Genomic DNA, 15,690 nt, shown 5'->3' with positions numbered 1-15,690 from the left:
AAATTCAGACAAAAAAATCTTCACAAAGATTTTGGCCAATCTTTTATCCCAACTATTATCTAAATTAATCGATAAAGTCCAAGTGGGCTTTTTCCCCACCAGACATGCAGGGGACAACACTAGACGTATCTCTGCCCTCATAGACATGTTAAATAGAGTCCGCCGACCTAAATTAGTATTGAGTCTAGATGCCCAAAAAGTGTTTGATAGATTGAGTTGGCCATACATGTTTGCCACATTATCCAGATTCGGGTTTCAGGACCCTTTTATTTCTGCCTTAAAAACCCTGTACTCAACCCCCTTGTCTCAAGTCCAGATGTCCTCTTTTATGTCACAGACATTTCTGATGTCAAACAATACCAGACAGGGATGCCCTCTCTCGCTACTACTTTTAATCTTATGCCTAGAACCCCTAGCAGAGGCAATCCATGCTCACCCAGACATTCGAGGAGTCCCCGTGAGGCATAGGGAATACAAGTTGTCTCGATTTGCTGACAATATACTACTCACGCTTACTAAACCACAAACCTCACACTCTCAAATATCTAGGTACACAGATTACCCCCACTTACTCATCATATTCAGCGAATTATACTCCTTTGTTTATGGATATTAATGATATGTTGAAGCGTTGGATTCCACTCCCACTCTCTTGGCTGGGTAGGATAAATGTGTTGAAAATGTTAATTATGCCCAAACTGTTATACTTTTTTTGAAACCCTACCAGTGCCTATTCCCATGCCTCAACTGAAGTTGCTTAAACGCTGGTTCCTTAAATTCATTTGGGGTAACAAGGATAGCCAGCTCGGTGGTCTTCTCCCCCAGAAATCGCAGAGGTCTGGGAGCTCCAAATATTAATAAATATTACCTTGCATCTCACCTCTGTTCGGTTGCTTCCTGGTCTAGTTTATCAGCACCAAGTAGCTGGCCAGAGATTGAGATGGGATCTCTTTTCTCAGCCCATCCCTGCTCTCTCATTTGGTCCATTTCCCTATGTCTAGATCCCACTTTGCAGATGTTATGTCTGGGCCCAATGTCATTTACTTTGAAGATTTGGCGTGCCTGTGCCTCCAAGTTCTCTCTCTCCTTGCCATGCCCCCCTTCCCTCTATCTAATGTGCTTTTTAACCCCTTACTCCCTGATGGGTTATCTCACACTCGTATGATTCCCTGGGTCCAAGTTGTTTTATTTCAGTTGTGCCAATTTGTCTACCCTGGTACCTGTAAATTTTGAACCTTCAGTGATCTCCAGTCCAAATATTACAGCCCCAAAAATATGTTTTATTCATACCTTCATTTTAAACATTATTTAGCGACTCTCTCCCCATCCCTTACTTTGCCTAAGCCAATCGCTTTTGAACTTATTTGCTCCCAAGGCCCACATCAACTATATCTAATTTCTGTTATATATCAACTCCTCCATGAGGCTTCTCCACTCACTGGAGATCTCCACACTTATATGCGGAAATGGTCCCACATTGTACAACAGCCAATTACCCTCTCTTGTTGGGACAAGATATTGTCCTCAACATCCAAAGTATCTAGATGCGTGGCACAAAGAGAGACGGCCTTTAAAGTTTTACTATTTTGGTATAGAACACCAGAGGAATTTTCCCTTCCATTGGATCCGCTACATTATCTCCTTGGCCTCCCGTTTCCTGGGATTGGGAAATCTTCAAATAAGCTAGCTTCATATATCTTGTTAGCCGCCATCCCAATACACTGGCTATCCTCCACTCCCCCCTCACAAGACCAGCTATTGAAAGTAATCTCTGAAATTCGTAGAATGGAACATATGAAGGCTTTGGTGGAGGATGTTGGGATCCGGTTCAACAAGATTTGGGACATATGGGACAGATCTGAGTTTGGCTCCCCTCCCGAGTCTTGACTGAGCCTGGTGCGGTCACTATTCACCATGTTGTTTTATCTCCCCTTCTCCCCCTTCCCCCTCAGGCTGATATATTTTGCTATAACATTACCCCCCTGGTGTATGTATTTGTGCTCTTGTTTTTGGTTCACTGATTTGTCTACATGTTTATGTGTTTATGTTCCTAAGCTGAGTAGACTATTATTTTGTTGAAAACCTGCAATTGAACTACTCACAACTGTTTCTGTATAATTGCTGTGATCTTACTGTTCTTTTCTTGCCATTACTATGCATTACCATGTCTTTATTATGCACTACCATGCATTACCTATATGTCTTTTAAAATCCTAATAAAAAAAGACTTCAATGGTGCTGCTAAGTTGGGTATCAAAAACTGACTATTTCCCACTACTTTAAAAACATTAGAAGGTTCATACATGTCCCGATTGTTAATAAAATATTTTTAATATCTAATTTTCTGATGTACCTCTGAAGATCTATATATACAAATTAAATTGGTTAATACTGATTAGCGGTATTATAGACTTCTTCTATCAAGTATTTGTCAGAAACCATGAATCAGACTGAGACAGAAGTACAGTTAAATCACACTTGTTTAATAATAATAATAAAAAGGTAAACAGAGTAAACATAGTCAAAATGTAGCGAGAGTTCAGGAACCGGAACGGATAGTCAGACAGGCCAAAACGTCAGGGAGCCAGAGATGAGCGTAGTAGAACAGCAAGCAGGCTCTGGAAGCCAGAAGGAATGTCAGCCAAGCAAGTCAGCGGGGGGGCGTCTCCCTGTAAGGACACAACAGCTCAGTGGGGGAGATTGCTGTACTAAGTTCAGATGGTTACAGCGGCTCCATTTTTTACATGTGATTACAAAAGAAAGAAGACAGAACTCATTGATTCACCGAGAAACATTTATTACTTTGTATTCATTGATTGCAACATTGTATATCAATTATGGTTATGTAAAAGCATTTGTCTTTCTATAATGATTATTCATATTTAAACATAGTTTTTTTTACAGATAGTACTTGATTTAATGTTACATAGTAAATTGTGAATGTTGATGGGTTTTCTTTAATTAAAGTTTTCAAGATGTAGAAGGGTCTTGACGTAATTTATCATTTTAAGAGAAAGTATAAGCCTTTTCATTGCGCACACATTTTAAGTTATTATTGTAATTTTTACCCTAAAAAGTACTTTTTAATGTGACTTTATAATTTAACATCTTGCTTTACTGTGTTTCTATTGCTGTACAGATTTGTAGATTTTTACCTCTAATGAATATCTATATTTAACCCCAAAACCAAACATCCTTGATCTACAACTGTCACATGAAGTTATAGAGAATGCATTTTTTAAAATAATTCTCCTGACTACAAGACTTGAACTGAATGAGAACAGAAAGTCACAATCACTGTGCACCCACCTAGGACCTGTATATGTAATGAGAAAATATAGCTGCCACCATGTAAAGGTATAATTACGAACTATACTGTACATAGAAACATGGTGTGTAAAACAATAACAAAAATGGGTAAGCTTATATACATTAGGTTCCAGTCACATCAGTGCGACCTACAAGTAGGGCAGCTCATTCATTTTGCAGGTAAAGAAGTCCTGAGCCTTCTTTTTTTTTTAAATTGTGCTGCATGGAATCACATTGTGTTATGGCACCATGTGGTTTCATGCATGCAAAAACGCGGGCCCCTGGCTGATGTGTGGCAGTGTCATTAAGAATGAATGGCACCCCACATATGTCTGCTAAAGAGCAGTGCGTTTTGCCTGTGGGTTGGGAATGTGCTCAATTTTGCAAGGGTATCTAACCCGCACAAGTGTGAACCTAGTCTCAAGCCTAGTACACACTAGCAGTTATTTTTCATTCAACCCAGCGGGCTGAAGAGGTCGGGGATCTGACGTTAGTAAAGCGATCTTCCCCACTGAACTATTGTGTTTTGACAGGGGGATGGCCCCCCCGCCAGAACACAATGGTCAGCCATTGGATGAGAGTGCCGATTGGATGTCAATCAGCAGACCTTTTTCAGTCATGCCCCTTTGACAGAAGCTGGACATTCGGCTGGCTTCTGTTGGACCGGCTGCCGTACACATGGGTGGAATTTCAGACTTTTTTTTTTCAACTGGCCGATACCGCCAGATGTACGGCCCTTTAGGATGATTGCTTTCTTATGTATATCTAAAAAGACAGACCGCTTGTTTTTTTTCTGCCACCACCCTTCTATGTTTCTAAATAAGACTAAGAATTTCCCTTTAAATGTCTTTCAGCCAGAAAATGTCCTCTTTGTTCCAAAAGATTTTGTAAATATGATAAAATATTTTAATAAAATCCTTTTAAATGCTGATCATTTCTGTAGGAAGTGTGAAGTTGAGTCTAGGTTGTGGTGCCTCTCTTTTTCTGCAATGCACTCATTAAGTCGGACATGAAATCTGGTTGCCCCCCTGCACCACCGCCATTTGTCATCAAGCTGTTTTGTTGGGTTGGCCTCTGTCCTGTACTGTCTCTTCTCATTGGAGGTTTTGGTGGCAGCTTTTTCACAGGAAGCTGTGGTGGAGCTGATTTGGGTGATAGTGCGGCAGGTGGTGGGGGAGGGGGAGGAGGTGGTGGCCCTCCAGCACTTCCTGCATTTGTGATTTGTGGAGGAGCAGGGTAATCGCTTCCAGAGTTAAAAGATGGAGGTGGTGGAGGTAAAAAATCAGGAGGAGTATCCAGTATTTCAGGAGGAGGAGGAGGAGGCAGGAAATCATCCCCCCACTGGGAAGCTTCTGCTGGTGGTGGTGGTGGTGGCATATTGCTGGTTACTGGCTTGGCTTTTAATGGTAATGGTGGTGTGGCAGCCACATGGGCATTGGATGATCTCCGTACAGGTGCGGGTGGAGGCTGTTTGGTTGATGGCGGAAGGGACATTATCTGCTCAGGTTTCCTGACCTCTGTAGGTTGCTGCTTATCCTAAAGAAGGAAAAAATATGCCATTAACTTATTTTTTTTAAACCATATAAAGTACAATGGCTAATAAAACACAGGTACTGTTAAGTAAATTTATGGCAAGTAGGATATAAGCAAGAATATAGTAAAACTAGGCTGCTTTTCTCACATATTAATGATACAAGATCCTTTTAATCAGTATTCAGTGCTGAACACAATTTACTTTTATATAATGGCTATTATGTTGTCTGGAATCTATAAATGGGAAGTTGTCAGAGACAGCTCTAATTTTTATTATACATACCCAAATCTATATTTAACCTTCGACAAACCTCCAAAAATGAAATACATACAAATCCAACTCTGCTGTGCACCACCTGCATTTTCTGCCTGATTATGCAGCCTGATTATTTGAATATAGTTGGACTTCGTGAGTGCTACTATATATTTGTGGTATGTTAAACCCAAACACTAAAGTGAGATTAGAGCTGGTAAAGCTGCATTGGTAGTAAAGAGAAGTATTTAAAAAAAAAATCATACTTACCTAGGTTGATGCAGCATTTATCCAATTCTGCATCTGTCCCCCACTGGCTCTAAAACTGAGAACTGAGCGATTAAAGACCACTGATTGCTCAGTCCTGAGTGCTCCATGAGCAGAGAGCTGGTGACTGTTAGTCACCGCTGCCTGCTCTGCCCCCCCAGCGCTCACTGGAGAGCTGGGCTGTGGAGGGGGCAGGAGTGGCTGGCTCGGGCTCTCTGAGCCAGGTGCCCGTCAGGCTCCTGGGTGGATCCCAACCATATGGTTGCTATCTTTCCCCAGGCTGGACCGGCTCTGTAACATCAGCCGACAGCAGGCTTTAGCCTGCTGTCAGCTAAAAACGGGTCACAGAGTGCAGAAGGAACTGCACTCCTGTGTTCCGCAGGAGAAGTACAGCTACAGGCGTTGGCTGTACTTCCCCTTAAAACAAACATATTCAGGTGGCTACATATCTGTTCCAGTACCCTATTTAGTACAATGGAAGCCCTTATACCCAGGGTTCTGCTTTCAACTATTCAAAAGTTGCATAATGTGAGCTCCTTGATTTTTGTATGGTTGCTCAACAGTGATACTGAACAAATCTGGAGATACCTACTTTTGCGGAACAGTGAAACTTTTAGTAACTTTTAGCACCAGTCCACCCCTAAGTGATATTTTAGGTGGAACCTGATAGGCTGAGTCAGTCTCTGGATTCATATATGTCTAGAATACTCTAACAATGAGATCTCCCAACCATAATTCCTGATTCTATTCTAGTTCACCTTGAAGTTTAGGTGACCCCATGCACCTTTGGGGCATTCTCCATCATAGATATTAAATGAAAAAGGAGAGTGCACTTATTATAGGGTGTGTACAGTCAAGCAATTAGGTTCAAAAACCCAGAGCTCCTTTACTTTAGAAGAAACTAAAAAAGCACTGTAAAGAGAAGAGTACCGTCAGTAAGGAAAGCGAGGAATAAGGTATTACAGCTTATCCCTCTATCCCAAGACTTAAGCATTTATCTTTGCTGAATGGAAGGGCCCCACTGTAAGGGTACTTTTTGTTTTATTCATGGAGATCAGACTTATTGTCATTAGTACATGTATTACCTATATACAGTTTCAGTGCAAAGTATTTTCTTTTTTTATGAGAATGGTCTGTTAAATCAACAAAGCAGCATAAATAACACTAGGACTAGGTTACCATGTTTGGTGATTACAAATGGGAATTTCCTAAAGGGGTCAAATTCTTGTTCAACCCGGAGAACCCCTAAAATACAACAGAGCTGAATGATGAATTAGCTGGCATAACATAGAAGCTTTTTTTTAATAATGGGAATCCATTTTCAGAGCGACCTAACCATTATCATAACACACCATTATAAAAGACAGTTAATTGCTTTCATCCAAAGAATGAAAGAATATTTTGTTTCTTCTCAAAACCTTTTGAAAACAGGGTTTGAATTGCTCTCTATACAGGTATTTTTCTTGGGTCTTGTAATTTATCATGAGGACTGGCAGCTTGTTTGTCATAATTAAACTTTCTTTATAAACATACAGGTTTCTATATTAAAGTAGAACTAAAGGGAAAACTTTTTTTTCTTGTTGGATAGCGTAAGGGAGGATTATACTCCCTGTCAATTTTTTCTTTTTGCCACCTGTGGCCCATTGGGAAGATTTCCCTTTAGTTCCTGCCCATTGCAAAAAAATAAAGTCAGAGGAATCTCTTGATGCCACCAGAACTTGTGTTCCGATTAGGACATTTTTCCTCTTTTCCTGTACTGCTGACAACCCAGAATTTGGGATATTCTTTCACTCTCACTCTTGGTGATAATAGTAAACAGTTTACATAGAAAGGGTGAATCTCCCTAATGGGACAGCAATAAAAATCTAACAGGTGTTCTAATCCCTCGCCACTCTATCCAAAACTAAAACAAAGTTTTGCCTTTAGTTATACTTTAATGATCAGCCCTCAAAATATCCACTAGCCTGTTCGCATTAGGCGAGTGGAAATAAGCTGAGGGTGAGCGTGGAGCTGCATCATAGGGGAAGGGGGCACCGCCGCCACGTGGGGTTGAACAGGAGCTGATTTTCCTCCCAGTCTCCGCCCCCTGTCGGACTGCCTAGCAACCAGTCACCAGCTTGTTAATAGAAAAAGTTAGCTTTGGCAGCTACTGCCCTGCCCCACCCCCACCTTATCTAGTGCTTTGCTGACTCCCGCTGTATGCTAGACCCTGCTAAGAGAATGACAGGGGGCAGAGACTGAGAGGAGAATCAGCTCCCGTTCAACCCCGCCTGCTGACGGCACCTGCCCCCCCTTGCTCCCCTGTGGTGTCCTCCACTGTAAGTCTCTCTGCATGCTTAAACAGTGAAATAGTCATCCATTGGTTTTAATTTTTTTAATGCTAATTTAGCATTAAAATATTTACTTGAAGCACTTGTTACCTTAAAAAAAAAAATAATAATGATCCTGTTCCTTTAAAGCGCGTTATACAGCACAGTGCTGTGTAATTTGGCCCCTTCTATCAGCTAAACAACCTAGCTGACCCTGCCTGGCTATGCCCACCCCTCTGTAAACTGACATCGGTTCATCATGGCTGCTGAGCCCTGACACCATGGTCAGTTTACATGTCTCCATCATCTGCAGCTCTCCTGTCTCTCCTCTGTCCTCCTTACCCCCTCCCTCCCTGCCTGTCAGCTCCTGGTGTCAATGCCCGCCTCCTCCCCTCCTGCTGCTGAAGTTACATTAAACGTTTTATACCATTCTCTTTGTTTAATAATCCTGTGTGCCCGTGTTGGAGCCTTATAAAAATAAGCCACGGTTTATCTGTTTTCAGAGCCCAGCTTGGCGCTCACATGACCCGCCGCCTCTCTCCTCCTCCCCTCCCAACTGACGTCAGTGGGGGTTTCTGCCTGCTGCAGCTGTCAGACAGGAAGAGCAGAGGCGAGTCACGTGAGCGCTGAGCGATGCTCTGAAAACAGGTAAAGAATGACTTATTTTTATAAAACACAGACACAGGGGCACACAGGATTATTAAATAGAGAGAAACGGGCGGCACAGTGGTGCAGTGGGTAGCACTTTCGCCTAGCAGTAAGAAGGGTCGCTGGTTCGAATCCCAACCACACAACACTACCTGCCTGGAGTTTGCATGTTCTCTCTGTGCCTGCGTGGGTTTCCTCCCTTAGATTATAAGCTCCTTGAGGGTAGGGACTGATGTGAATGTACAATGTATATGTAAAGCGCTGCGTAAATTGACGGCGCTATATAAGTACCTGAAATAAATAAATAATAAAAATAAAATAAATAAATTGCATATAGTGGCTTAACAACCACTTTAACAAGGCAGTAATGATGTGTACAATGCCTTTAGTAGCCAATAGGGATGAGCCGAACACTCCCCGGTTCGGCTCGCAGGAGAACATGCGAACAGGCAAAAAATTTGTACGAACACCATTTAAGTCTATGGGACACGAACATGAAAAATCAAAAGTGCTCATTTTAAAAACATGGAACATGGGTCAAGTGTCCCTGTCGGAGGGCGGAGAGAAGGTTGGTGCCATTGTCGCATACAAACATTCCTGGCTGAAGCTGGCGTGGCGTCAACCACCTCTACACCTGCCCCTGCAGAGCTGACGGAATATCTGCCCCATTGTGGCTCCTGTCCCCTAGGCAGACCAACTCAAGCACCACATGGAATCTTTTAGCCTGACTGCTTGCGTAGCTCCTTGAACACTTATGGAGCACTGCTGGTTCAGAGGACAAATCTGCAGAAGAGGCCATAGAGGAAGAAGAAGAGGAGGGGATGGAGGAGAGAGCTGTTAAAGAATCACCACCCAGATTTTGGAGGCGTGGTGACGGAACAACACTGAACCCTGTACTGCATCCTTCTCAGCTGCCAGCAGAGTTACCCAGTGCACCGTGAAGGAAAGGTAACGTCCCTGTCCATGCCTGCTGGACCATGAGTCAGCGGTAATATGAACCTTACTGCTGACCGCCCTGTCCAACTAGGCCAAAACAAGCCTTTCAATTGCCGGTAGAGAGCCGTAATGGCCTTCTGTAAAAGGAAATGGCGTTTTGGAACCTGCCACTGAGGTACAGCACATTCCTCATATTCAAGAAAGGGGGCAGTCTACCAGCTGAAAAGGCAGCAGTTACAGTGCTAGCAATTTGGCCAAGCTAGCATTTAGATGCTGAGCATGTGGATGGCTGGAACCAAATTTCTTTTTATGGTTCAGGAACTGGGGTAGGGAAATTTGCCTGCTAAAATCAGATGGTGGTGTACTGCTAGCAGATTGGCTGCAAGTACTTGGGACACCTATTGCTATACCTTCATTCCTTTCAGTGCAGGTTTTTGAGAGGACTAAAGGTATAGTAGGGTTGGAGATCCCAGATGAGGAGCAAGGAGAAGTCCGCTTTTTTCTTTGATATGGGTCTTTCAAGTGCTGTTGCCAATGGACCGCATGGCAGGTCGTCATATGTCTGGTCAAGCATGTGGTGCCCAAGCGGCTGCTGTTCTGGCAATGCTTGATCCGCTTCAGACATAGGTTGCAAACAGCAACGGTACGATCTGCTGCACACGTGTCGAAAAAGGCTCTGTGGAGCTCTGTGGTGTGATGAAATAGGGTGGATGTCTCAAGCTGTCCCCTAGAGGACATCCTGCCTCGTTGGAGTTGTGCCTCCTCCTCCTCTTTTCTCTCAGGCACCCAAGTGCAGTCAGTGACCTCATCATCCCCTCCCTCCTCGTCACTGGAGCAAACTTTATTTATTTTATTTATTTAAGGTACTTATATAGTGCCGTCAATTTATGCAGTGCTTTACATATACATTGTACATTCACATCAGTCCCTACCCTCAAGGAGCTTACAATCTAAGGTCCCTAACTCACATTCATACATACTAGGGACAATTTAGACAGGATCCAATTAACCTACCAGCATGTCTTTGGAGTGTGGGAGAAAACCGGAGTACCTGCAAGCACAGGGAGAACATGCAAACTCCAGGCAGGTAGTGTCGTGGTTGGGATTTGAACCAGCGACCCTTCTTACTGCTAGGTGAAAGTGCTATCCACTACACCACTGCGCCACCCCAAACTTGGCAGTATGCTGCAGCTGGGGGAACATGACTGCCAGTTTCTTGTTCTTCTTGGACACTCCCTCTTTCTAGGCTCACGTTACTCCCTTCCTCGACCTGGGAACCAACATTGGAGCCTTCAAATCGCTGCGCATCCTCCAGCAGCATGTACCCGACACTGTGGTTGAATAATTCTGGGGACTCCTCCATGCATGATAGTGGGGCTACAGAAGGAGTGACTGTGGACAAGGAGCCAGTAGAATAGGCCGCTTTGGCAGCTGCGTTGGAAGGCAAACTACTCTGCGCCTGGGTGACAGAGGATGAGGAGGATGAGGCTTTGTTATCCACTCCACCAACTCTTCTGCATGTTCTGGCTCAATGACACGGCCAGCAGCAGAAAAAAAGGACAAGCGTGCCCCATGACCACCTGCAGAGGATGCACCATGTCCACAACCAGCACTGTTGACTGTAGACACAGTGGCCTGTGAGCGTGTGCCTCTCCTTGGTGGCCTTTCGGACATCATGTATTTTTGTTTTGCACCACACTACACTGTATTAGATACTGTGTACACTGCCTGAAGTGTATTAGAAACTGTATACACTGTATTAGACACTGTGTACATCTCCTGCACTGTATTAGCAACTGTACAACGGCTGCACTGTATTGTATACTGCGTACACCACCAGAAGTGTAGTAGAAACTGTACACACTGTATTAGATATTGTGTACATCACCTGCACTTTATTAGAAACTGTACTGCAGCTGCACTGTATTGTATACTGTGTACACCACCAGAAGTGTAGTACAAACTGTACACACTGTATTAGATACTGTGTACACCGCCTGCACTGTATTATCAACTGTACTACAGCTGCACTGTATTGTGTACACCACCAGAAGTGTAGTAGAAACTGTACACACTGTATTAGATACTGTGTACACCGCCTGCAAAGTAGTAGATACTGTACTACGGCTGCACTGTATTCTGTACTGTGTACACCACCAGAAGTGTAGTAGAAACTGTACACACTGTATTAGATACTGTGTACACTGCCTGAAGTGTATTACAAACAGTACACCATGGAATGCACTGGATGCAGAGTATATATATATATATATATATATATATATATATATATATATATATATATATACACACATACACGAGACTGTGTAGAGAGTCAGTGTCTGCACTGACTGAATGAGTAAACACTGAATATATAGTCTATGCTAAATGCAGAGCATACATATATATACACACACACACATACTAGGCTGACTGTATATATATATATATATATATATATATATATATATATATATATATATATATATATATATATATATATATACATATGATATCAAATACACTGCCACTAACTGAAAAAATCTGCCTGCTTAATCTAAATCAAGCTATCTCTCTGTCCACGCCAACAACACTACACACGGCCGCCGTTTAAGCAGCCTTTCATAGTATGGGGCGTGGACTTAGTCCCCCTGAGCCAAGATTGGCCTTTGGCCAATCATGGCTCTCTTAGCAGAGTGTGCTGTGGTTGGCCAAAGCATGCAGGTCAGGTGCTTTAGCCCATCATCATACAGCAATGCACTGCGATCTCGCAGTGCATTATTGGGCGTTCCGCGGCGCTCTTATTTGCCGCAAACACCCCATAATGTTCGCTGTTCGGCGAACGGGCGAACACCCGAACATTAAGCTCATCCCTAGTAGCCAATCATATTTTATTCTTATTATATTTATCACAGTCAGATCAATGAAATATACTTTATGTTAATATTTATTTTTGTAACTTAATTTTGCATAAAACATTTAACAGTGTAATTTCATGAGATAATTTACAAGGGTGTTTAGGGGCGGAGCATGGTAGGGGTTTAGTGGGGCAACCGGTGGCGAGTATCTCTTGGGGCATGGCTAATAGCTCAAGGCTTGACATTTTAAGCCCTGGTATGTGTTGTGTTTTGGTGCACCCCTAAACATACCAAGGTCATTAGCATAAAAGTCAGATGAATGTCATCTCAAAGCGTCATGTTTAAAGTCCCACTGAACTTTCAGTTTACATCAGTTAAAAGGGAAGTATGGCCAAGGCTTTTTTGTCCATACTTCTCTTGTGGGTCACAGGATTGCACTTACTTGAGCTCTCCTGTGACCTAGAATCAGACAATAGAGGGCTAAAGTCCACTGTCAGCTGACATCACAGAGCCACTCTAGGCTCTGAAAGGATCCCAAATAATGTTGGGATCCACTCAGATGCCTGATTGTCAGCTGCTTCAGCCTCACAGTGCACTGCTGGGAGACTGATCCAGCCACTCCTGCCCTCTCTTCTGCCCAGCGCTCCAGCGAGCACTGGAGGGACAGAGCAGTGAGCAGTGACGGTGGACAGTATGTGCAGGAGAGGAATGCACAGATTATGACCGCAGCTAATATGAAGGAGAGGAGTGCAGAGGGTATCAGGTAGGCAATATGTGCAGAAGAGGAGCGCAGAAGATATGAAGGTGGAATTACAGTATGTGCAGGAGAAAAATGTGGAGGGTATGACAGTGAGCAGTATGTGTAGGAGAGCAGTGAGGAGGTTATGGCAGCAGGCAGTATGCGCAGAGGGTATGATGGTGGGCATTATTTGCAGGAGCATAGTGTGAAGGGTCAGTTGACAGGCGGTATGTGCAGGAATGGAGTAATGGGAGTATGACAGCAGGTGTTATGTGCAATAGAGAAGTGCAGAGGGTATACAGGAAAACAAAGAGAGAAAGTCCATCAAAATTGTGTCAAGGTATGGCCTTGAAGCAGTGATGGCGAGGACATCAGAATGGTGATAGCAGAGAAGGTGTCTTTGTTATCTAAAAACAGGGATAGGTGGTGTAGAGGCAGCAACAGTGCGGGACCTGGTGAGGGTTCTGGTGTGTGGATGTGAATGTGTGTAGTGGAGCGGTGTGTAAATGGTGTGCAGACCCAGAGGAGCCATTCAGGGCAGCTGAGATACTGTTTTTTCTGTGGGAAGCAAGTGTGGCAATATGGTATGCACAAAAATAGTGCTGTATCAAGAATGGGCATGCTGACTAGTGCCAGCAACTCTCTGGAGCTGGCTTGGGACCCTAGGGGCATGTTGGTGGAATGTGCAGGTTCTGTTGCTGCTCACCACCTTCTTCCAGGGAGCCTGGCATCAGATCAGTGGTGGTGGGGTTGGTGTGCAGGGATCCTGGAAGGCTTGCAAAGTAGAAAGCTTGGTGGATGGGATTGGGTAGAGTGAACACAACAAAAGGATGGGATTAGACCAGGGGTCTCCAAGCTTTCTAAACAAAGGGCTAGTTTACAGTCCTTCAAACCTCATGGGGGCCGGACTGTGGCCGTTGTGAGCAGAAATTGTCCTGGCGTCAGTGGGAGTAAACAATGCATCTTTGGTATTAGAGGGAGGAATAGTGCCCCAACCTTGGTGTCAATGGGAGGAATAGTGCCCTATCGTTGGTGTCAGTTTGAGCAATAGTGTCCCATTGTTGATGCCAGTAGCAGGAATTATGCCCCAATGTTGGTGTCAGTGGGAGGAATAGTGGAAAAGTGCCCCAAGGGTGAGGTAATGGCAAGCAAAGGGCTACATCCGGCCCCCGGGCCGCAGTTTGGAGACCACTGAATTAGACAATAGTGGGAAAAAGCTGGGTGGCATGAGGGGGCCAAGGGGTCAGACAGACAGCAAGGAGAAAGAGAAATTGCTACTGATAGCAGACTCGCCCACTGGTAAAACTGGGCTGACAAAACTAAATTGTAACTTGCTTTTCTTTTATTAACGGAAGTGTTTTATTGGGTTGTGACTTTCATACTTCTATACAATAGAAAAGTGCCACAGCATCCACTTGTTTCCTAAATAAACACTTATGGAAATATAAAAATGTATCTATTTGTTATTTGCATATTTGAAATGCAGGCAGGCTCTGCCCCACCCCATTTGTTATATCATTCAAGCATAGGATGTTTTAACAATATAAAAGTCACTCCTATTGTTAAAATCATAGGTCTATGACATTTCACAGACCAGCCACTAGCAAAGACAAAGACATTTCTATGTTTTCAGAAGTTGCCAGCTTTCCAGTGGAAGACAGGTCTCGGAGCTACCATAATCCAAGAGATGGTAAACTCAAATTTCAGTCCACCACTATGTAAAAGAAACATAAAAGGGGGAGGTCTGTTCGTCAGGCTTTGTAGTTTGTTATCTGTATTCTATCAAGGGGATATAGGAGGTGCTAGATAAGTTTATAGAAAAAGAACCCCCTTTATGTAAAGAACAGCAGAATAACCTTTTGTGGCATACCTTAGCTGTCTCACCACGCTTCCAGGCATCTGAAAAGCTCGAACTAACATTGGCTACATTTTGGGATATCTGTCCATTCCCTTGAGGTGCCCCTATAAGAAAAATATCAAATCAAAATTTACACATAGATATTGACATATAAAAAAATGGTACAATAAAGTTAAAGGTTGGCATTCAAGAACTGTATTGGGAGCCATGCTGTATATGGATCCATTATTAAAAAAAAAAAATCTGAGAACTAGTGACACCTCAACTCCTATTACTGGTTCCTAGTGGTTTATAGGTTGAATATGGGTCACAGGAGTGCAATTTGTTTTGTTACGTCACTGTAATCAGTCCAGAAACCGCCTCATCACGACAATAAAATCTGTATCCGCCAGGTGCCTGGACTGATGCCTGTCTCAGCTTCTTAGTGAGCCGCTGAGAGCCTGAGACGGCCGCTCCCCACCCCTCCACAGCTCCGCGCTCCAATGAGCGTAAAGGACCAGAGCGGAGACCTGCTCACTGACAGGCAGCAGCTCTCTGCTCGGGGAGCTGTGAGAACTGAGCCATTGTCGGTGTTCAGTGGCTCGGTTCTCAGTGCAGAGATGCCGGGGGACAGATGCAGCATCCAGGACAATGGAAATTATATTTAGCCTTTCCTCCTGTGCCATGCAAGCCCTTCTTCATATATTAGGTAAGTCCTGTGCACTATGGGGTTGATTTACTAAAGGCAAATAGACTGTGCAATCTGCAAGTGCAGTTGCTCCAGAGCTTAGCAAATGAGGTAAAGTTTCACTTTACAAAGAGTACCCAATCACATGCAAGGAAAATTAAAAAAAATGCATTTTTGCTTGCACATAATTGGATGTTGGAAGACATCAGAGCTCCCCCCTTATTTACTAAGCTCTGGAGCAACTGCTCTTGCAGGGTGCACAGTCTATTTGCCTTTAGTAAATCAACCCCTATGCATAGGGTAGGTGGAACAG

At 43.6% G+C, this 15,690-nt stretch overlaps 2 protein-coding genes across 3 annotated transcripts in view; one reads left to right on the top strand and one right to left on the bottom strand.

Moving 5' to 3' along the window:
* Positions 1–15,690, top strand: part of LOC141144284 (protein adenylyltransferase SelO-like) — a 166,525-nt gene that overhangs the window by 136,597 nt on the left and 14,238 nt on the right. The gene's annotated exons all lie outside the window — the stretch shown is intronic.
* Positions 2,463–15,690, bottom strand: part of APBB1IP (amyloid beta precursor protein binding family B member 1 interacting protein) — a 199,085-nt gene continuing 185,857 nt past the window's right edge. For both annotated transcript variants that reach the window (XM_073629794.1, XM_073629795.1), the window contains exons 13-14: positions 14,723–14,814; positions 2,463–4,845 (exon numbers count right to left, since the gene is read on the bottom strand). In XM_073629794.1, coding sequence (XP_073485895.1) covers positions 4,270–4,845; positions 14,723–14,814 — 668 coding nt within the window. In that variant the 3' untranslated portion in view covers positions 2,463–4,269. The remainder of the gene's footprint in view (positions 4,846–14,722; positions 14,815–15,690) is intronic.

This window comes from Aquarana catesbeiana, linkage group LG05, assembly GCF_042186555.1.
Source record: "Aquarana catesbeiana isolate 2022-GZ linkage group LG05, ASM4218655v1, whole genome shotgun sequence".
NCBI classification, from domain to species: domain Eukaryota; kingdom Metazoa; phylum Chordata; class Amphibia; order Anura; family Ranidae; genus Aquarana; species Aquarana catesbeiana.
Note: the sequence above shows the minus strand (reverse complement) of the source record. Positions and strands in the feature narration are given on the sequence as shown.